Genomic DNA, 24,367 nt, shown 5'->3' with positions numbered 1-24,367 from the left:
ATTCAACAAAAACCCTCCCAGCACATGTGCTCAGACTTTGCCTAAATAAAGGAAATATCGATGAAGGATCAAGGACACAAAAGTAACAATCTGACCACACATTCAGTGCCAACTTTCTATACTTTACAGTTTTCAATACTCAGTCCTCTGACATATTGTAGTCATTGAGAACTGAGGTACCCGACCCTGATTACTAACATGTGCAACATATTGTGGCCCAACCCTATATCCTAGTAAATATGTTCATCGAGCACTAAATTTTCTTGCCAAAGATGTTTTTGGATTACATTCAAGGAAGTTGTATGGACGTAATTTGGAGGAGAAAGGCCTGGTTTAGAGTTGTTCTGTAACTTCTTCTCACAAATTGTGCTGCTAGCCTAAACTACTTCACATGAAAATAACCTGATAATTGTGTCTACTTTGTGCTATTGATTGATTAATATGATTCTTTTATGTTTTCAGCAACATGTTATTCACACAGCAGAGAAGCTGCATGTCAGAGTTCTTGTTATTTAAAGACATGATGTTGCAACACTCTATCTAAGTGTAGGTACACTTATCTCTCTGCTACACCAATTGGTCACACGGTCCAATCCCCTTCCCTGTGTGTGTGTGTGTGTGTGTGTGTGTGTGTGTGTGTGTGTGTGTGTGTGTGTGTGTATTTTCACCCTCACATCATTTCCTAAATTAGCTCCCTCGCACTGTGGCTGCTGCTGCCAGTGGGTCATCTAACCCGGTATGGCCATTCTCTGGCTGGGTAATGTGAGTGAGCCTCAAGCTCCGCTCCAAGTGTTGGAACATGTGAATGTGTCCTCCTCCCTCATGGCCCTGACACTGGCATCGAGTAAACTGACAGCAGCGGCTGTTCAGCACATCCCTCGACATGCACCGCCTGAATGACATATAAGTTTTAATGTGACATGTCTGATTACCTTAGAGTAGGTAAGACTCTTCACAGTCGTAGTTTGTCCCAAGATGAAAATGAGCACAGAAGCACAGATTTATTATTAGTTTCATGTACTGGAGGTGTCAGTATGTATCAGACCTGACTGGATCCAGCAGAGTCTCTAGCAACTCTGATCACATGCTGGGTCATAATCTTGAGAGAAACATTTCTATTGGCACAAGTCTCTGCTAGTGTTTTCCACCACAGCCGCTCTTTAATTGCTGACGCATCTTGCTGCAGCCAGTGGTGGTGTTCGGGTCGAGCACCACATTTCAGAGCTCAAGAGCTCAAAATAACTTTCAGATGTCAGTTTTTTTAATGTGATGAGATTAGATGAATTGCTTGATTAAATAGACTGAGTAGTACATAAATAGCTCGGTGCTTTATCACTGTTTAAAGCAAACACTGTAGTTATCTGGAACACCTCTACCCTTCGAATGTCCTTTCCACTGAGAACACTCAGAAACGTGTCACTCTTCATGAATACAGCTTTATTTAAAAGAAGTTTAGGTTTTTGAATTGTAATGCCTGTTTGCATATCATAACAGGATGTTGCTATGTGCTTTTGTGCAGTAGGTGACAATTAGTGTGGTTGGTTAGGTTGCCTCTAAAAGCCTCATCGATTCAATGCCACATGTTCCTCATAATAGATTTCCAAATGATGGGGGTTTCTTCATCAGAAGAGGAAATGCTAGTGTCGTTGTCAGACATCCAGTATGAATGACCGCTGTATGCACAGTCACCTTTTCTGACTTTGTGAAAGGAGAAAACAAGAACTGCACTGTTAAACAAGCCTGTTTGTGAATGGCTGGAAGGGAGCCACTAACACGGCCTCCTGCGGGCGCGGATGGTCTTTCATGGCAGATGAAATTGCAGAACTAAGATGAACAAGGAGGGATCTGCTGTGAAGAAGCACCAGCATGGCGTCCAGCTCCAGCCCTGAATTTTCAAAAATGTTAGATGTCTGTTTGTGCTCGTCAAGGGTGTATTACATTCAGTTCATCAGTAGATGTTGTCTTTCATCTCTCTCCCAGCCTGGCTTTGTGGCCCTTTGATCTCAGCTGGATATTGACACCATTGCTCCGTTTTCGGGCATTTATGCATGCTGCTACAACAACAAGAGCATTTGTACGTATTCTTAAAACTTGAGATGTCGCACACGTAAGAGGAATGTGTGAAAAACTGCTTTTCTTCGCCTTATCAACAGACTTGTACCCTCCAGCCCACTCACACATACGCACACAATCATGCGCACGCACGCACACACACTCTTGGCTTTGCACACACACACACACCTACACAGACACATACATGCGCACAGTCGTGGCTTTTGAAGGTTTTGACGTGGGCGATGCCTCTGTCAACTCTTTCCTGTGGGGAGACTTTCCACTTGCCTTTTTTTCCATGAGTGCTCTGAACGTGAGTTTTTTTTTTTTTTTTTTTTTGTCAAAACTGACAGTTGAATTTTGAACGTCATGCACACGCTGAATTTATTGTTTCAAATAAAGGCTTCCACCTCAACCCTACCCCCAACTCCATCCGCTTCCACAGGGCCCCATTAATAATGCAGTAAATAATCTTGGGCACACTCAAGCTAGCAGCCCCTTGGCCTGCCAATCACAGGCCTAATTAGCACTGCTCCCTCTCTGGCTGCTGCTGGAAAACAACTCCACATATCCTAATCCAATCCCTCTGTCCCTCTCGGTAGTGTCGTGAGGTGGTTTTCTGTACTTGCAGATTGAGGTGTCTGCAAACACAGAACTTGTTTCCTTGTTGATTCAGCCAATTGCACAGGAAGAGGTTTAGACAAGCAGATTATTGTGTTTGCAGGTGTACCTTGTCACTGACAGTGCGAATATCAAGTATGAGGTAGGAAATGCAATATGCATGTGCTATATCTCGAAATTCTGTCAAAGGCTTTGTGTATATTTGTCCTTCGTGGTGACTCTTGTGCATTTGTGCAGTAATGTATGGGTGCTGTGATATCTACTTGTACTCTAAGTCTGAAGCTGTGTCGAATAAAAACCAGAATAGGTCTGAGTCATGTTGAGCGTCACAACAAAATGTTGGGCAGACTGTTCAAAACTGAATATCAAATGCACAAATATCAAATATATTTGTTCTCAGACATGCAAGAGATGACATTAAACAAAGGCAAATGAGTTCTAATATCATCTGAAGACCAAGACAGAGGCGAGACACCGCAGCAAGCCCAGTCTATAGATAACCCCAGTGTTTCTATCACATGTGCAGTGTGTTACCATATAAGACAGCAATATGACTCACCCTGCTCACTGACCTACTATGTGGGAAGTCATGATTCATGCAAGCTGCATTTAAGCAAGCAGGGCCCAAAAATACTCTGGCATGCCATCACACAAACACATGCACACACTCACACATACCTCACTTGCTCAGTCATACTCACCACCCACAGACACTGATAGGCTCAGATGCTGTCGGTAACATACAGTGAGAGACATTAGAAAGTTGCCAGAGCAAAGACTGGAATAACAAGATGACTGGATCTGTGCTGATGCCTTTTTGAGGTAATGCCAACGTACGCTAGCAGCTGACGCTTTCAAGGCTTGTTTTTTTTTTCTATTTCTGACTTAGAAGAGATGATTCTCGAGATAAAAAAGTCAAGTCCGGTCCTATGCAACAGGTGGCTTCAGTGAAACTGATCTCATTGCGTGTTAGAGATGCAAAAAATTCCTTAATAGCTCACGTTTCTTTGCTGAGGTAGAACTGATTCGGCTGCATGAAGCATAGCTCTGGATGGTGTTTGTCTTGATTTTGTTCTACAGTGTGAGCAGGTGTTTGTAGAGAGCTGTTAGTCAGCAAGATGCATCTATGAATATCTATCTGAGTGTTGTTGTGATAGATAGTTGCAAGACACTATCGTGACACAAGGCAAGTCTTAGAATCATAGCTCACATACCTGGCTAAGAGCCCTAACCGTCGGTTTAGACATTCTGCTCGTAGTTTTCTTTTTGTTGCCTTTTGTTTTCCTCATGTCAAAGACATAAGCCTCAATGCATTTTTAATGCAGATGCTGGCTGTTCTGGTAATGAGTTTCTTAGTGCTAAATCCAGCTGTCTTTGATGGTTTCCATGCAGCTTGTGCTCCACAGTAATTGTTTCTTTTTAAAGGTAAATCTCTGCGGTGGTTTGAGTATTGATTCACACAGTCGAGGTCACTGCCTGGACCTTTCCATGGCTGGGAGATGAAGTAGTGCTGGTGTTAATTAGGCCGATTGCAGATAGATGCAGGTTTGTGCATTGTGCTCCGCTCGCTCTCACTGCCAGTCCCGTTCATCAGTGTCAGCAGCAGGAGCAGCGCAGGATGGTCTGCAGCCGGGGGGCTCAACCTCACCTGAGTCACCTCAGTCACCTGACCGCACTGAGCATTGCTAAGGGCATCACATGAAGGGACTCCAGAGATGGTCCCATCCCAGGCAAGATATTTGAATTAGATCAAGGACAACATTTCTAGCGTCTACTCCAGCCCTGTGCATGAATACCTCATCTCAGCCCAGCTTTCTCGTTCAGGAATTGATGTTGTGTTGTCTTTGCTCAGTCCCCCGATCGAAGTGCAGGGAGACGGTATTGATTGCTATCTGGAGCGAAAAGCACTTGATCCATTTGCAGATGGACTTGAGCATAATGACCACAGCCGTAGCCTGAGATGACTCTGTGTCCTCTATGGTAGGTCTTTCTCAAGCTCTGTTGAACATTGTGTATTGTAAAATCTTGAACTGTCACACCTTGCATACGCAGAGTGTGAGAGACCTTGTCTTTTGCTTTTTCGCAGTAGATCTTTTGGATATGTGTATGTCATGTGCATTTCATGAGAGCACCTATGTTTTGGATTTAATTGCGCATGAAAATGTATTCAAACATCTATGGCTGTGTTGATCAGACATGGCAAAGAAACACTCATTATGCTTCCACATTCCTCAGTAATCAGCAGAGCCTGGCGAGCATCAGCAGCGTGTCTCAGACGTGGCTGTCTGGTATATATTATCTCAGGATCAATATCAACAACTCAGTGACCTTCTGAAAGGCTGCTTACCTTATCAACATTGTGGAGAAGAAGGAGCCGCTGCCATTTTAGTCAACTTTTTGTGGTTGGGCTGGAAAGCCCCAAAAAAACTGCTCGCCTTCAATCTCGCCTTGCAATCTTAAGCGGAGGAATTTACTTCAGGGATGATGTTATGTTGCTTGTTTTGATACGACACCACAGATAGTCTTTATTTAAATGAACATTCAGCGCTCTTTTCTTAAGGTGTGAAGAAACTCACAGATTAGTTCTCTTTTTTCAAACCACTTCAGATTTGGAAGTCATTACTCAGTTACTTCCTTAGTTACAGATTGCTTTTTGCAATGCAGAGACAAGTCATCCTTCCTTCAGTTTACTAAGAATAGCCCTTCCTTAACAAATGATTCACTTGTGATTTAACCCATTATGACTCTAAAACAACACCATTTGAGAGCTTAAACCTAAAAAATGTTTGCATTTTCCAGTCATCTTGGAATCTGGTAAACTCACTAAAATCCTCGTCCTCCTCTCTCTCATGTCTGTCACTCACTAGCCTTGGCTAGCCAGTCAGCAGTGACATTATAATCTGGCTCTGAATCTTCTAATTTATTGTTGTTTCATCCTCAAAGTAACACCTGTACTCAACAATGTTTCTCTGCTTGCTCAGGTCATCAGCAGCGGCCAGTCTAAGGGTGCAACTGTAGAAACTGTGTTGTGGTCCACACAGAGGCCAAGACAGGCTAAGAAAGATGGGAAAAAATACATCCCATGATGCATTTCACCTTCCCTATGTGTATTTCAGCAAATGATGGTGCATTTCGTTAATCATGTATCTTCAAAGCAGTGACATCATCTAAAACACGCTCACGTCGCATCTAAATAGAGTAGCCTGCAAACGCTGCACCCAGTCTTAAAGGGATGTTTTAAGGTTGGCTGAGTGCCGGCAGCGAGACAGAAGTGTTCATGTCGTGTATGATAGAGCCTGAGCAGCAAGCTTTTTGTCTGCGACACCAACAGTTGCAGATGAAAAACACATTGAGCAATAAGAACATATTTTTTCAGGAACTGACAAAAACAGCCTTGTTTCTAGTCTTGATGACAGTGCACATTTAATGCTATTCAATGGCTTTTGCAACGGTGTCATAAGCCACAGAGGTCAGAGAGTTGTGTTAACCCACAGGCAACCACGTAATCGTACTGAAGTTACAACATTACAGTGAGTGACATCCTTTGTGAAGTGAAAATCTAGGATCAGACTGGATCATTTTATTCACTCGATATATATTAATCATCTCTTTACATTTAGACTTGAATAGTCTTAAGCAATGAGTGTGAAGAAACCGATAGGAGGTGGTAACAGCACAATAGCCACAGAGTGAGCCCGTCCTCATTTACATTTTCTATAGCAATCCCTGTATAATCAATCCCTGTGCCTGAGGCCCTTTATGTGCTCATAATGAGCAATCAACACATTCCTGATGATCTCTGCAGTTTGTCTTGCAGAGAAGCAACATCCCGGGTTAGCAACGCCTTCATATAGATACTAAAGGGGACCACCTATGGCGCATTAATATGTATGATGCACTGTATATCTAGATGTGTACATGTTTCAAGATTCTGGTACCATCTTACACATGAACTGAAATATTTTTTCAACTTTGTAAACCAAAAATCTCATGAATTTAAATTATATTCATCCATTTTACACAAAGTCAAAGAGCTAGCCAGGAAACCACTCATTTATTACAGCAAGTCTGCATTACAACCTGCTGGCAGACGGGGTTAAAGGAAAGATGCTACCAGTTGCACTGTGGGAAATGTAGAATGAGTGTTTTTGGAGCTTACCCTATTAACTGAAACACAGTCGACCTCAGTGAACACATGTGGTACCCACTGCTGTACATTTGCTTTATTTCATCATTATTGACTATTAGCTCGCCAGGCTAGTGCAAGGCTATACTTCCTATTGCTATACCTCTTGCTATCTTTTGCTCTTCTCACTTTCATATCGTCTGTACTTACAACACATGACAAACATGGACGCTGATGATGGATAGAAAATGGCCAAACCCAATCCAAGCCTAAACTTTTACACAACTGAATAGCCCAAATCCAATCCTGAAACCCAATACCTGGACTGCTACCCAGTGTGTCCAGCTAAGTTTGTACACAGTGTATCGACCAGTGCTGCTTTGCTTTTTATTGAATCTGTCTTCTGTGAGTCCCCTAACTTTGTGGAAGTGCATTTGCTGCTTTTAAGATCAAAGCGGTTATTTCCCTTCAGATCATGAATGTGCACAGTAAATGTCATGCCCGATAACAAATTTCATGTGGTAATATCTTGCTTGGGACCAGAGAATTAAAAACTGAAGGATGATGTTTGGCACAGTATATTTGTATGTTATTTAGGGCTGTTTGCATTGATTTTGCTTGCAGACACTATCAAAAAAAAAACCTGTGTGAGATTTTCATTTGAACTTTACATCTTAATATACAGCCCAGATTAGGGCTTCCATTCACTAACCCATCATCATCATCAGCATCCATGCTGACATTTCACACCAAGGGCATTTGTTGCTGTGGCCTAATTTGTTAATTCCAATTAAAACCATGTTCATCCTCAGTGTAATTACAGTCATCTGGCAGGAGTTTCCCCCTAATTGTGTACAGTGGTACAGTGTTCATGCTAGTCTCACTCAGACTGTCCTGGCTCAGTGGATAATGTTATTAGAATGCAGCAGCAGCAGAGACTAACCGTGTTGTCACAGGGTGCATTTGTATTTTGTCCCAATCATACTGTGTATATGTACCATTTGACAAAATCATCTCAGTAACTGAGATTCTGAAGTTATTGTCTCAGAGTCAGTGCTTTAGACCTCCCGTCTGTGACTTTGATATTTTGCAGCAGGTGTTGATGAATGTGGCTGTGGCCCTTATTCTGCTCCATGCTGATTCATTGTTTGAGGCAATAATCTGTCAGGAAATTATGAAAAACATGATCAGAAATGTTAATATATGAACTAGTGATGGAAGGAATACAAAGTTTTAACTTTCTGTTCAATCACTTCTGGTCTGGAGCTTTTGCTGGTATCACACAGTCCTTATCAGCAGATGAAGATGGAAGTGTAGATAATGATGAACAAGATTTGAATAGCTACCATACACGACTACTGAGCAAGACAGTGTAGTCAGATCAAAAGCTCCTTGACAAGCGAGTCAGTGGACCTCGAGTGAAGATTGTTTTGTCAGCTGTTGTTCACAAGGTTTAGAAGGAACGGTCAACCTCTGAGACCCAAGCTGTGATCAGTTGTCATCGTCCTTCAATGGTAAATGAACTAGCATTGCTTTTTAGGCCCATCTTTGTGCTGTAGATGTAGAGATGTAGAAGTACAGAGGGCGTCCGAGAGGAATATGTTGAAGATACACATGTAAGCTTCCTGAATGGGGAATGATGTATTCTGCCCCCACCCCTTTATATATTTCACTCCCTCCTGCCCCAGCTACGCCTCCTCTCTTCACACAGCCTGCACACTATTCTGCTTAGACCCAGAGAGAGCGAGGACACACATCACAGAGCACATTATGACGCACTGCCACACATTACCACCCCACCCTCCCAGCCCTCCTACCTAAAAGTCCCCAAACTAAGACCACGTCATATGATACAGTCTGGCCAAAGGTGACTAAAACAAAATGTGAATTTTCCTCTCTAAATACTCGTGTTTGCTTGGTTTGAGTAGTCAAGTCTTAAGTTTACTTCTTCTTATGACGTGATGCATAAAAATAAAGTACTTCAGCTGTGTTTCCATGGTAATAGTCAGTGACACCTGTGACCTGCTGATAATCGACAAAAAAGAGGAAACGTGGCTCGCGATTTAGATGAAACAATGCAAGAATAATCCTGTAGAAATGTTTGTATTTCTGCGACTGCCTCACTCTGAATTGTCTTTTTTTGCCTGTTAAGTTCTTCCAGCAGGGACAAGTTCTCTTTGTAGCTTGATGTAACATTAATTAATTAACAACTAAAGGATTTTTCCTGTTTGATATTATACAAAATTGTATTTATGATTAATATAATCACAAGTGCAGTTTGTCTTGTCTTTTGATTTCTGTTTGTGTGCAGATGAAGTAAGTGAGATACAACATGAATCAGTGAGCTTTAGAGGAGTTGGTGTATTTCTTTTGCTTTGGACAGAGCCAGGCTAGCTGTTCCTACCAGCTTCCAAGCTTTACACCAACTTCATCCTGTTTCCAGTTATGTAGCCCACTCAAAGTCGCAATGTGTGAGATGTGGCCAGAAGTTAGTTTAAAAGGTTAAAAAACAAACTAACTTCATCAACAGACTGTGAAGAAGCTCTGACAGTTTGTCAAAGAAGTTCTGTGATGTGCTGCAGAGATATCTGCTCAAGTTAGCATGCTAACAGATAGCACGGGCCTGTTCAGTCTTGTAATACCACTTTGTACCTCAAGAGGCGATAGTCTGATTATATAGCCCCCCCGTAGTTTCAGCTCGGAGATGTATGCGAGTTTACTTCATTACACAAGCACGCTTAGCTTTTTCAGTCTAATAAATGAACAAAATAAACTCACAAAATGTCAGGAAAGGAAATATTCTTACATCTATTTTCCTTTTTAAACAGAAAAATACAACTGCACAATAATAGCTACAGCAGATAGCATAGTGAGCAGTTAGCTGTTACTATGGTGATATGCTGCCCCCTATTTGTTTGGAGCAACCCTTGACAGGTGGCCAGTTCTTACAGTTTGTATCTAAGACACTGATATTGATCTTCTCATGTCTCTCGGAAAGAGAGCACAGAGGCTGTGACAGTGACAAGTGAGCATAATGAACAAACTGAAAGCTTTGTGTAGGACAGGGGGGTTACCTGTCATCCTGCACGCCCCTCCTGTGCTGTATGACAGTGCGTGGGCTGCTCTGCACACACACTATAAGTGGTGCACCAGAGCACCGCAGGCAGAACTCTTGTATTGTTTGTAGTGCAAAGCTAACGGGTCTCCAGCCACACTAGTCTTCGTCGACCTCCCTCAGGTGAGCAGGCTCGCTCTGGGAGCAGGCACGAGTAAATCCTGAAGCCAGCTCTGACCGCTGCTGGTGCCTACTCCTCACCGTGCTGCTGCACTTATGATCTACACAGGAATGTTTGCAACTCACAAGAAGGTTGGCAACATCTGTATTAGTGTGGCAGAAAGAGCTGCCGTCAACAACTGACCCTGGAATTAAAAAGAAAGAAAGAAAAAGGATCTCTTTTGCATCCATCAGCACTTCTAATCACAATTCTGCCACAACCTGTTATTTTGTGGTGTGTGTGTCTGGGTATGTGTCTGTCTGTATGAGTATGTGTGTTTGTGAATATGCTTGCACTGTATTTGTGTGTGTGTGTGTGTGTGTGTGTGTGTGTGTGTGTGTGTGTACCTTGTGTTTGTGTCATCCTTGCATTTTCCTCCCACTGCAACAAACCATCTGAAGTCCAAGAGAAGCAATTGTGCATTCCAGGGTAGAAATAGCATGTTTGGATTGTTCTGAACCTCACAACCGCATCTGGAAACATTATTCTTGGAAGACCAAGGAAGCCTGCTAAGAAATGTTTGGTGGAAATAAGCAACCCATACAACAGTTGGACCAGCCAGAACCGCAGGAGAGTCTGGACTGACATAGCTGTTCCACAACAGCCCCCACACCAGACTGTTGTTGCAGTAGAATTGCCCAGTCAAATCAATACTATGATTCTGTCACAGGTAAACAACTGAATCTGCAAAAGGCCTGATATTAAAAGGCTCAGTGCAGTCTCACAAAGCCAGCCCACAATTTTCACTTCCCTCATTGTGGTCTAGGCTAAGCACGCATTTGCTTGTCAGACGTCATTTGTAGTGGGCCGTACAGTAGGTAGGACATGATAGTACAAGTGCTCGCTGATAAGACGTCAGCAGGATTCCTTGTTGAACCTGATTTGAGAAAAGCACCAATTACTGCGCTGTGATTAGTCTTTGCTTCTGGTTTTCAAAGATGCTGATTGTTCATTTAATGCTGTCAACTGTCTAAATCAGTTTCTTCGTAAACTTGAGGTCACAAATAGGTCAATTTAAACAGCAATACCTGACCTATATAGATGGTCTTGACATTTGCTGATCTTAAAAGGTGACAAGCTTCATTGTCAGCTGAAACACTATCTGATTTGTCCAGCTTCGAGCTCAGTTGATTGTCAGTGGGTGTTCAGATATGGTCCAGACTCTCACTGCAGCCTTGATCTTGAGCAAGATTTCAAAAAGTTATATGAGGTAAGCTGATTCAAGGCCTAAAATTTCTGCACAATTCAGGAGGAAGAATGAGTGAAATCACCCATTCAGTGATGCCATACCTTTCTAACATTTTCAGTTTGTAATTTAGACCAATACTCTGAAGAATGAAGATATTGAAGCTAGTGTTTATGTATGTGCATATATTGAGGAAGTGGTTAAGGATGATATATTCTTACAACATTGTTCAGCTTAGCATTTGAAACTGTTCTCCTGTTGACGTCCCTACTCCCTGGATTTACCTGCAGGCTTTTTATTCCACATTTAAACCTTGACAGCATTTATGCAATGATAGTGCAGAACACTGGCTGCAGGTTTTTCAAAGGCTGATCCTGTGCCTACAGGATGATTGCTAACTGTGGCACATGGAAACAAGCAGAATGCATTTTCCAGTGATTGTGGGAAGTGTCAACCGAACCGATTGCCTTCAGAAGGGAAACTATTTACCCATGTAACCACAATCAGTGATCAGTGTCTCAGCAGATCAACTGCAGTGTTGGGAGATCTCCTTCACTGGATTTCCACCTCGTTCCACTCTATTACTATTACACAGCAATAGTCCCCTGTTTTCACAAGATGGAAGCTAGTTCTATTTGCAAGGTGAAGACGCCTCTCAGTCTCCATTTTCACACTTGGAGTAGTAGCAACACTTGCATCATTCCACACACCATCTTTCCTGAGGCCTGAAGTGTGTGTGGGGATAGCAGATCCACTGCCTCTGAGAATCCTGGATGACGGCAGAAATGGTTGTGGTGTGGGAAGTGATGGCCCTCATCCTTGTGCCTGATTTTGTTTATTCTATTTACCTGAGGGGCTTAAGCTGTGCTTCTTCATTTTCAGTCTCTTGCTAAGCATTTTCCATACATAAAGGTATGAGTCAGTGAGGGCAGCCTTTACGTAACTTGGTTATTTGGTCATTGCTAGCACTCAGAAGGTGTTCTGTGTTTTCCCTTTATTAACACTAAAAACCTCTATTAAAAAGGACACCAGGTAAGCCAAACTTCCATTCCATTAAAGGAGAGTTCACCCCAAAATCAAAAACAAAATTTGGATTCTTCTTGCCAGTAGGGCTGTTTATCCAGCTAGATAATTTAGGTGCAAGTTGCTGAGCTCTGGAGATATGGGCTGTAGCAATGTCTGCCTTCTCTGGAATATAATGAAACTAGATGGCACTTGGCTTGTGTTGCTCAGAGTGCCTAAATAAAATACATCTGAAAAACTAAACAGCATTGTCTTTTTCCAGAAATCATGACCTGGTTACCTAAAATAATGCACAGGTCTTGCTTTGAGCAGTTTCATTTAGGAGCTATTTTCTTTCAACCATACTACACTTCCCGACCGTATCACTGCTCAGGAAGCAGCAATGTAGATGGACAAACAGCACTACGACTAATTTTGGGATGAACTGTCCCTTTAGCTTCTTACATGTGGAATTCCGATCCGTATGTAAGAAGTCTGTATGACCCATGAGCTGCCAATCAAATGCAGCACAAGTTATACAACAGGAGAACAAATTTAATTAGAACAACTCCATTCAGAATGAGGACATTTTCTGAGTGTAATCACATTTGCTAGGCTGATGGGAACTTTTCTGAGGAAATCTAATTTGGAGCACTGTACAAAACTAGGACAAAAGGACAAAGTCACCTCATGTCAAGGCACTGATTTTGACAGAAAATGTAATTTTATTTAATGAAATAGCACACATTGACTCAAGTCAGGAATCTACTCTTATTCAGGGTCCTTTAACTCCTAATCACTGAAGACCTCCACCAAACACTGAGGGCAGCAAACAGAAAGACAGCCATTCGCCTGTCATCTCAGGGTAAGCAGGACGGATTGTTTGGCAGGAAAATCAGTTGCACGTGCTTGCGGTTTCTACTGATGAAATGTGGAGTTACACTGACTTACCATGACTCCAGCCAGGCAATAAAGCTTGAGTCAAAGTGGATCATAACACTTTTTTAGCTTTTTATCATTTATTGTAATACATCTGAGAATTTAATTTGCTGAGAGACGACAGTGTTCTGCCTTTTTCCTGAAGCTGTTACTGCACGTATTCCTGTTAATCCAAACATAGATCACTAACTGGACTCAGTGGGGGACTGTCCTGGTGGCACTGAGGGTCTGGGGGCCTGGGGCAGTTGCCCTATATGCCCTGCGGTGGTCTGTCTGGCATTTAGTTTGTGGTAATTTGATTAAATGCAAAATTAAAACACAATGAAAAACTTAAACAGTAAGGTAGTCCTGCATTCTCACGTATCTTGTTGTCCTGCCTTATAGAGTGCACTTTGTCCACCTCCACCTCCACCTTCACCTCCACCCCCACCTTCACATGCAGCTTCTGTGTACTTAACATTTAAGTACACACGCGCTTAACTAAATTGTCAGCTATTTGCACTCACTATATACATTTTAGTATATTTCAGCTGCTGTTGGTATATTTTATTGTTTATTGTTTAGTATATTTTCATTTCTGGTATTTTTTTATTGCATTTATGCATATTTTTACTGCATGTTAGTTTATTTTATTCTAGTATCTTTATTTTAATTTATTATCTTTCTTATTATCTTGTTTCTAACACAAGGGTTGCAATGTGAATTTCATTGACATGTCATGCTCAATGACAATAAAGGAATCTTGAATCTTGAATCTTGAATCTAGAGGGACCCTGTGTTTAAAGCTGTTAAATACCTTTAAAGGAATAGTTGCTGTACTCTACATCATGAGATGAGAAGACTGATATGCAGAGCATGTAGTTAGTACGTAGGTAACAAGTGCGCAATAGGGACCCCTAGATAATAACCTGCAGACTGTGCATTTATTGTCGGTTGGACATGCTGGGTTTTTTTACTTGCAGATATCCAGTTTTTTATGCCCATATTATGCAGCACTTCTTGCGTTTCTATTCTTGTGGCTAAAAATCAGCCTTTCTGCTGTCATTCGGGTTCTTATCCAGTGAAGACACTGCTCCTGTACTTACGTATACTCTCACCCTTCTGCAGCTGATGTTCTCTTGTGGAGTGTTTCCAAGCTGCTCAGCATACCTTTACAGTGAGTCTTAGATGACTAACACATGTGGACCTCTAAAGCAAAAAGTACAGCACGCTTTACTCTAGACTCTGTTCCCCACCTTTAATTTCAATGTAATTGGCTTTTAAATAAAGGGTATTCTTTGTGTTTTTATTTGTAGATTGGGGTTTTGGGCATATGATTTGAATGTGCAGCAGGAAGTGTATAAGTGTGAGTCATGTATAGATTTTTTGTATGGGACTCCACTGAGCAAGCGTGCCAAATAACATTTTCTGGCTTTTAAATGTTAAAGGGGCTGTGACCATGTGAAGAGAGCAGCAGTCAATCAGGCTTGTATGTGTTGGGTCCTGAGGCCGGCTGCAGCAGACCACCGGGGCTGATGTCAGCACTGCGGTATGTGCTCACTGGATTCGACTGTAAGCTGACCCCCCTCTGTTGTGCTTCTATTTCCAGGGCGTGAGCGGAATGTCCGTGGATGAGAAGCCTGAAGCCCCCATGTATGTGTATGAGTCGACGGTTCATTGTACCAATATCCTCCTCTGTCTCAACGACCAGCGGAAGCAGGATATCCTGTGCGATGTGACTGTCCTGGTGGAGGGCAAGGAGTTCCGTGGGCACCGGGCCGTGCTGGCCGCCTGCAGCGAGTATTTCCTCCAGGCGCTGGTGGGCCAGGAGAATGACTTGGTCGTTAGCCTTCCGGAGGAGGTATGTCCATCAAACAAGCCGTTTCCATGACAGTTTTCTCTTGCAGGGGGGAACTGCTATAAACTTTTAGACAATGCAACACTAAAGCTCGCCCAGACACCAGTACAAAAGCAATACTAACCACACTCTCTGCACCTTCCCCAAGCAAAAAAACACAGCTCAGAATGCCTGAGCCTTTGGCCATGAAAGAAATTACACTACAGCGTTCCATGTCCACTATATTTTTATTACGTATAAAAGCAATCTGATACTGTAGTACCAACAAGCTGTTTCAGTTGCAAAATCCAGGTCCAAGCTTAGAATGGCATCTGTGAACATGGCAAGTTTGATGCCTGCAAAGTATCATACTAAGTAGGCAATATGGGGGGGTGCCACCCCCTTTGTTAACCTGCCATCACCCGTCTCCATCCCCCAGTGCTTAGTTGAATATATTAATCTATTGACTGACTCATTGATCCTTTATCTGTCTGAGGGTTGTGCAAGTTTGAATCTTTGGCCCCAACCGTGAAATATGAGTAGCCTAGCTTTTCTGTGTATCGATAAATCTGTGGCGCTGTCCGTGGTGCTGAAGGAACAGACGGTAATGTAACTGTAATGACACCTATTTCTCTTAGTCCTGCATGTCTTGTGAGTTTCATCTTGGATCTGTAATATTCTCTAAATTCTATACAATAATATGTCATTCTATACTATATTATGGCCTATACGCCCTACAGTAAGAGGATCATAGGGACACACTGCTGCCTGTAGTATTCCACTAATATTCCTGTAATATTTCTTAACATTTTTATGATCATTCTGTGGCATCTGTGCTCCTGAAAATACACTCCCAGACCAAGACACCTCTGTAACAAAACATTTTAGAGGAGAAATGACAACAGATGATCATGTGACTGAGGAGATTACCTGCACTGAGCTGCTACAGTTAATTCAAGGTAGTGTTTATATAATCAAAACTGTCTGATTTGAAAAACAAGTGTTATTAAAAAAATAAAAAATAATATCCACATCCAGTAAAAGAATAGGCCTACACAAAACATGCATTCATAATGGCAGTTCTATTGAATTGTCTGTCTGTATGTGTGTGTGTGTTTGTTAGTAGTGGGAGGGCAGGTTGGGTGCTCCTGTTGGGTCAAGTAAATTTTATTCAGATAGCGCTGAATGATAACAGACTTTCAGGGCACTTTCATGTAGAGCACAGCTAGACCACACTCTTTATGATATTATTACAGTTCCCACCATGAGCAGGCACTTGGCGACAGTGGCAAGGAAAACACCCTTTTAACAGGCCAAAACCTCGAGCAGAGCCAGGCTCTGGGTGGGTGTCCATCTGCCTCGACCACTAACAGCTGTCTTACAGAGTACATTCAGCTGGTAAACCTGGTGTCCCCAGCTGCCGCTCACAGGAGGCTGCCTGGGTTCTAATACCATTGCATTAACTTTCTGGAACTCTAAGGTCAGAGCAGTATTTCAGCATCCAGTCATATTTTTCATATTTATTTTCATGGAAAAGCGTTTCACATCTTCTTTCAAGGCTGTTTCTCATCTGTGCTTCTAGTTATTTGGTCCAGACCAAGAGGAAACAAAGATACATGTCGCCTTTTAGTTCTCGCCTAGTTCATGTACACACTGCTTTTTTTATTTTTTACAAAAGAATGAAGAGGAATAAACATGAAGTCATTTGGACCAACGAGTAACTCGTTCTCTAGACAGTTCTGGTGACTGCCATCTTGCATCATCAGCATTACATGGACCCACAGGATAAGTCAAATTCTGGTGACTGACAGCAAATTATGCTGCAATTTACTGCGCCTTAGGAGAATATTGATCTTGCCTGGTGTCACAAAAAGCTCACAAAGAAACGACTGCTCATGAGCATTTTAAGTCAGGACTGTGATGGACTTTGTAAGTCATTAATTCTGACAACTAGACAGATTAAAGACAAAAAAAAGGCATTTTGTAGCGTAAAAGTACAGGAAGATACTAAGCGGCCGCTATATTCCAAGTTTAACTTCTGATTGATCAGGGAAAATCCCCTCACTCGTTCTTTGTTAGGGAGCTCCAGCTAACGTTGGTACAGCTGTATAACTATTTAAATCACTTGAACTGTAACATTCGTGTGAATAAAGGCTGGTGCTTCATGTTGTGTCTGAATTCACTTTCAAATGCACTAGCATCTAGTTTTAATGTCTACAGAATGTAGAGTTGATTTGTTGTATTAACTTCGGTTTTAACTGTTAACTTGCCAAGATGAGCTCCTCCTAGATGTGGGTCCTTTTGTGCTTAATATGTCCAATACAGAGCAAGTTTCACAAACATTAAGATTTTGAAGAAGAAAATTGTATAAACTTTAATTTGACTGTTGCCTTTTTGATCATTTCTGGGGTTATTTTAGTTTTCTTCTCTATTTGCAGTGGCTTTTTTCTGTCAGAAGGGAGGATGGGATAAAACAGTGTTTTAATTTGTTCTGTCGTTCACGGGAGGATAAATACTCAGCAAAAGGTGTGAGAAAGTGCATTATTGAGCCTATAGGGCTGTAATTGCCAATTAGCACTTGTCAGATGTCGCCGCCGCCGCCGTTGTCAGCAGCGGGTAGCATTTCGTGGCGAGATTAACGCCACCTCGGGCTTAGCTCTCTTCAGGTTCAGCAACACTCCTCTCTCTTGCTCACCTCAGCTCTCACATTGTCACTTTCAACTGATCCCCGTCAGAGCTCCTCCACTGAACACACGATGAAAGTACCCCTCTGACGTATTTATGTCACACACCCACACTCGCACACACATGCATGTGCTGCTGTGAAAAGTGGGGCACATCCCGCATGTGCTGCGGCGCTGCGGCTCCACGCTGGGGCCAGCGTACATTAATAAAGTAACGCCTGTCAAACGACTTTGTCTCCGTGCTCATTGAAAAAGAAGTTAACGTCAGATTGTCGACTTATGTAAAATGAGCATCAGGGGCTTTTATTTTCCTGCTTAACTCAAAGAATGACTGCAGGGAACGGCTCCTGGATGCTCAAAGCAGCATCCCTTTCATTCACTCACTGCACTCATGAATAACGCATGAGCTGCTGTGCGTTTCAGGTGTGAGATGGAGTGTGGAAAGTAACATCTTTCAATGACTGTCTCTTTAATGTGCCAGAGAGAGAGAGATACTCCCGGTGAGGTTTTCACCCCGCCTTCTTCACTTTTTTCCATCTATGTTCTGTTTGACAACATTTCACATATTTTTTAGCGTTTTATCTAAATGGCAAAACAACATATAATGAATATATTTGCTTTATTTTGTCACAATGGACCCTTGAGGTATCATATTCAACAGCACACTGCCAATGTAGAAATGCAAAAATGCACTTTTTTGTACTTCAAAATAGAGTTATTTTCATCATCACTAATCTGATCTGTGTCAGTGTCAGAAATAATGCAGTTTTGCAGGACCCATGTCTTCATCAGTCATCATATCTGCTGTTGCGCAGTGCAGTGTTCATGCTTTAAGGACTTGACTAAAGTAGTAATACTAAGTATGAGAAAAATGTGCTTTAAGTACCATAAGTAGAAGTACTCATTCATTCATTCTTTCTTTCATTCATTTAGTCATACAGATGGTGGAGGTGAGCTCACTTTCACTACTATATGTTCTTTTATACATCTACATATTTTAGTAATTATAAAATATTAAAAGACAATATCCAGCAGGCAGTACATCTCTCTCTGAATGTCTAGACAAGTCGCAGCCACATCATGGAGGAATGTCATTTCATTGATGTGGCCAGTCAACCTTTTTTAAGGTCCCCTGTCACCCTTTGCTTTACGGTCAGTGGCTGAAGCATGCTGACGCATCCCAGCCTTGTATCTGAACGCTGTCTTTTCTCTGATGGTGGGGGGAGGGCAGAGTCTACTCAGCCCCCACTGGTCTGTGTCAGCTCGGAGGAGCAGCCCGAAGCTCTGCTACGTTAGCATCACTTCACTGACACTTGTGTGTCTGCCTCCAGTCATGGAGAGCATTCCTTCAGCAGCTACTGAAGGCTGCCACCTATGTGAAACAAAGGGCAAATTAGGCAGACCTCGGCTGCGGCTGAGGGAAAGAGGGGGAGGTTGGTGCAGATGAAATGTGAAACAAAGACCACCTCCCCCACCACCTCCTCTTTCGTGGCCTTGTTGCCCTTGGAGTAGCCGGGGCTGGCGCGGGTGAGTGACATCATCTATATCTAATGTGATTGTGGGCTTGCAGAGGGGCAGCCAGTTTCACCAAGGGGCTTTGTTGGCCATCACATCATGGGAACAAAACAATCCCGCTTTATCTCAGTGATGCTGTCCTCTGGGCCAGCCGGCAGGGGGACGGAACAGAAGAGCATGACGTCCCTGCTGGACGATGGAGGCTTCACACATACACACAGTGTGTCTCTGCTTCATATTTCTTGTGAATGTAAGAACAAAGGGGGATTCATAAGAACCAGCATACCACAAACACGAGCCAGGGAGAGAGTCCTCCACTGGAGAGGAGCAGTCATCACTGTGACAAACAGAAATGTCATCCATATTGTGAAACTCCGAGCAAAACTGGGACTGAGTCCTGAAAGCCATGATCACAGCAAACCGCTGTCAGCATGTTGTCTTTGTTCTGTTGTAAAAGAAGTGGATATTGAGAATCAGATGATCCTCACTACTGTACGTTTTTATTAAACTGCACCAGAAACCTAATATACTGTAGTAATTAGATCACTGAATAATTTTCTTCACTTGAACAAATCAAATAACCTTTCACATCGTCTTTCCAATGATTGCCTACTGCATTGTCCGCTTGTTTGCACATCTGACTGCCAGTGTGGGAATGTTCTGACGGGTTGGAACGATGGTGGTGGATCATCAGTGCTACCATTTCTGTCCTCAGAAAAAAACAGAAGGCAGCACTATGATTCAGCAGAGCGCTGGTTCACAGACCTCAAACCACCTTGTGTTTGTCAGCTCTTTCTTTAGTCATCAGCCTGCACAACACTGCACATTTTTCATCTCAAAAGAAAACACACACAAATGTGGACATGGGTGTTTTAGAAAGGAGAGTGTATTCACCTGCGCTGCCGCAAAGGATTTTCTGCGATTCATTTCACACCGCAGACGTTGACAATGTTGGATGGAACACTGAACAGTTTGTTTTTAATGCTGGCCTGAAAGTAGCCTGTAGCCTTAGGAGTAAAAAAAAAAAATGTTTGTCCTGATAGTAGTTAGGACAGGGTTAGGATTAGCATTAGTGCTCCCCCACCCGAGACCACAGATTAGGCAGTCTGGAATAAGTAGCCAAAGGTAAGAACAGGCCATCATGTGGACTCCATTTAGCCAGGAGGAGTTTCTAAACCAAAAAGTGTCAGTGGAGAAAAGCCATGAGAGAAGGAGGAGGCAGTGGAATGTATGCACGATGAGACGGTTGGGGTGAGGGCAGACTGGTCCAGGACCGGAAAGACAGAGATCTAAGACAGAGACAGGTTGAGATAGGAATATGAATTTGCTTCATGGCAATCTGGCCATTAAATCTGGTAATATCTCATTATGCAACGAAATGTTAGTCAAGGGCAAATACTGGCTTTACAGGGAAGGTCACTGGTTCCTTTGACCATGATCTTGACCCTGATCATAACCCAGTAATTCCATCTTGTTGAGCTGAAAAGTCTTACTGCTTTGGGAAAGACCAGAGACAAATGCAACGCTCTTGAGGTGATTTAGGAGCGTTGATGAGTGACATCCATCCACCTGCTCAGGTCAGTGGATCAGGCTCAACCTGCACAATGATGGCTAATCTGAGGGGCCCTCACTTGGACCGGCTCCACACTTAGTGCCTGGCCAGGACACTATCACACAAATACAGCCTATTAGACAGATGGTGGGAGCCCTTCCTTCGTTAAAGATGGGGGTTGGGTGGTAGAAGATGAAGAGGAAGTGGTAGAGAGAGGAGTGATGAACTGCAGTGGGAGTGCTGGCACTAATACCCAACCCCCTCGGTCCAGCAGGGGGTCTCTCTTTCTCTGCCAACACAAGGACACATCTCATGTGGTAAGCTGACAGAGAAAATGCAGGGTCTTTGTCTGAGTGTGAGAGGCTGGGCAGAGGAGCACCTTGAGCAGCCAGCCTTCTGGGCGACAGCCTGCGGCGTGATCCCCCTGTTCATGCTCTATGTGTTTAACCTCCAAACACAGCACGGTTAAGCGATGAACATTTCCCTTAATGAAAGGAATATTCAGACAAAGCTGCCATACACTTCCGACACATGTTAATATACTTGGACATATTGCAGGATCTAATACTTGTATGGTCAGAAGCAAACAACCCAAACACAAGCTTGAATCTTGAGCCTGTTTCTTAAATAGTGTAGGTGGGGTCATGTCCTCCCCAGTGTCTGGCCTGTACAGTAAGCTACGCTAGGAGAGGATTAGGACATACACTGTCTGATTTAATCCACCTTCAGGGGGAGGTTTACTTACCCACAGATCAGCTACAGGACTGTCTGAGCTTCTGGTGCCACTGACATGACACTTTCCTTATGTTTACAACTCTGTCAACATCAGTGTGAAAATATAGTCAGTGTGCCTACAGCCTGCTTTCATTGTTACCACTGATTCTAATGTGCACTAAACATTCCCTCGTACAGATTCAGAAGTGTTGGATACTAGAGCTTGAATGAGATGGCAGCAGGTTGATATTGGCTTGTTTTTATAGGCTGCATGTAATATATTTTGACAGTTTTTGAATTCAGGGTATCAGGGTTAGGTTGAGAAGTTAGGGTTAGTGGTGGGTTTTATTTATTGATATTTCTAATGACTAAAACTAATTGACTGTTCAAAGTGTGCCAGGTGTAGGTGTAAGAACAAAAAGCAAATCTGAGGGGCCAAACTAAAATATGTTTGCCTTTTACATTGTTATCTGATTTTTTTTTCTTAAATATATCCTGAAATTAGTCAGGTTCTTTTTGATTCTTATTTGTTTTTATTGTGTTTTACCAGGAATATTCCCACTGACATTCAAAATCTCTGTTCATGGGAGTGCTGGTCAAGACAGCAGTGTAGGAGTTTCATACATAAAAAAATCTATAAAAGAAACAAGCAACAGGCTTAAACAGCTCATTTAATCAAACAATGAAACAGCAATGCACAGGACAGGTGCACCCAAACATCACTGAACAAGAGGCATCAGTTGTCATGTTATATCATGTAAGTACGGTCAATTTAACCTCTTAACGCCTATTGTTGCAAATTCGCATCATACCGCTTTAATCCACATTGCAGCCGAATCACGCATGCATTCCTCTAATGCCGGTTTGTGCATATTCAACACACACCTAGGAACATTTGCAAGCACTGGTTTCTCGTCGGACCGGTCAAAGTGAAAACTACATCCGTTGTGTTGTTGTTACTATGTAATGGTTGTAAGCCAATTTTGTGGCTGTTTTGATGAAATTAATGAATTTTGAATACAGAAAAAAGATGTTTTTACTGCATTTAAGCATTGAAAAATGTGGACATGTACTGTTTGTTTGAACCCTATTCTAGTTGGTGCTATAATGTAAATAGCTGTAAACAATTTTGTGGCTTTTAGATAGATAGATAGATAGATAGATAGATAGATAGATAGATAGATAGATAGATAGATAGATAGATAGATAGATAGATAGATAGATAGATAGATAGATAGACACTTTATTATCTCCAAAGAAAATTACTAATTTTGAAAAAAAAAGTATTTTATTGCATGTAAGCATTAACGCCTGTTGTCACTAATTTGCATCATACCTAAATTTATATCTATTGTATGTGCTACAGAAAAATAATCAAACTGCTCTTAATTTAGGATCAGTTTGAAAGAAAAAACAAAGAATTATTTTTTTTATATAATTCTAAATAAATTCAGGCATCAAGGGGTTAAAGAACTACACCAGCAGTTCTGCAGTTTAAAGTTGTGTAGTCTTTATGTTTTTGCTGAGTTTTTTTTAGGCATTCTGTAGCATCCTCTTTTTTTCCTTCCCTCAGGCAGCCATTTATTTTGGTTCATTTCATACTACAGCTTGCAGATGCTTGAAATATACGTATGGATGGGTAACCTATGACAATGAAGAACATGTCCAGACTTTACGTCTGGAAAAGTTACATTGTTGCTTGGTAAACCGGTGCAGAGCATTCAAACTATTCTGTGGTCACCGCTGCATTAAAATGTTAAAAATCATAAACTCCATGAAAATCACTGTAAACATTCAATTTGTAAATGAAGTGACATTTCTAATAGGATACAAGTAACCTGACATATTAGATTTTACCATTTTTTAGCCACATAATGATGCACTCTGTCATCTATTTCTCAACATAATGTAGTTCTGATGCAAGCTGTAGGACAGATAGAAGCTGTTTGATAGGTTCATAATTTACTTGGTGTCTGCTCCTGCTCTCTTTGTAAAAGACTTCCCTTTAGCTTAAGAGCTTTTCTGTTCTGCGGCTGGCCATTGTCCCTGCACATTTCCTGTCATCTCCTCCAGCATAACAGCTTAACTCACAATGGCATCATGAGAGCGTACAGTACAGTGCCGCGCCTGTTTCATTTCCATTAGTGCTGTGACTCAGGCTCCTTACTGTTTGTCTGCGAACACAGAGGTTAATGTCAGGTTACTCAGCAGATCTGATGTTAAAAGCGTCGGCTGCTCCCTCCAATCAGAGTGTTTTCTCTTGTGTGGGGAAGCACTCCTTTGTGATGTCATGCCATGTCCTCATTAGCATGTATGACATGCAGGAATTCGCTGGAGAACATTTGCATAAATTAGCCCTCTCTTCTACAGAGGCAAAGGCCAGCATAAGAGAGGATCACAGGGTGAGAAAAGAGGGCGAGTCATTTAGGATGGAGAGGGGAGGATGGTGGAGTATTGCTCAGCCTGTTTATGAAAGGATATTTGGCAGGCTTCCTAAAAATGTCATGCGAATTGTCCCGGTCTGTAACTGGCCACTGCCTATAATTTCCTGCCTGTAATGGTATCGCCTCTCCACTCCAGACGTAGAGCAGGGCTGTGTTAGCCTAAATTGGCCCCAATCTGTCATATTGATGAATTTGTCTCTTTGTCTTACCTCATGCACTAAGTGCTGCTAACAACTGAAATGCTTCAAACATCATGGCAGTTAGCTAATGACCAGGAAACACACTGTATATCCTCCCTGTCCTCCTCTTCTTCCTTCAGCAGTTTGTTTCCTAAACTGTGACCGTCTCCCTTCCTCTCTCATTTTCCTCTGCGCTCCGTCCATTCTCCCTCAGTATTTACCCCCTCCCTCCCTCCATCCTGTGTTGCTCCCTTAATGCTTT

At 42.3% G+C, this 24,367-nt stretch overlaps 1 protein-coding gene across 1 annotated transcript in view; it reads left to right on the top strand.

Annotated features, from left to right (window-relative positions):
- Positions 1-24,367, top strand: part of bach2b (BTB and CNC homology 1, basic leucine zipper transcription factor 2b) — an 84,850-nt gene that overhangs the window by 44,757 nt on the left and 15,726 nt on the right. Inside the window, exon 2 of the mRNA XM_041958843.1 lies at positions 14,790-15,041. Coding sequence (XP_041814777.1) covers positions 14,802-15,041 — 240 coding nt within the window. The 5' untranslated portion in view covers positions 14,790-14,801. The remainder of the gene's footprint in view (positions 1-14,789; positions 15,042-24,367) is intronic.

Source organism: Chelmon rostratus, chromosome 18 (assembly GCF_017976325.1).
Source record: "Chelmon rostratus isolate fCheRos1 chromosome 18, fCheRos1.pri, whole genome shotgun sequence".
Lineage (NCBI taxonomy): Eukaryota > Metazoa > Chordata > Actinopteri > Chaetodontiformes > Chaetodontidae > Chelmon > Chelmon rostratus.
This window is presented reverse-complemented; position numbering and strand designations above follow the sequence as displayed.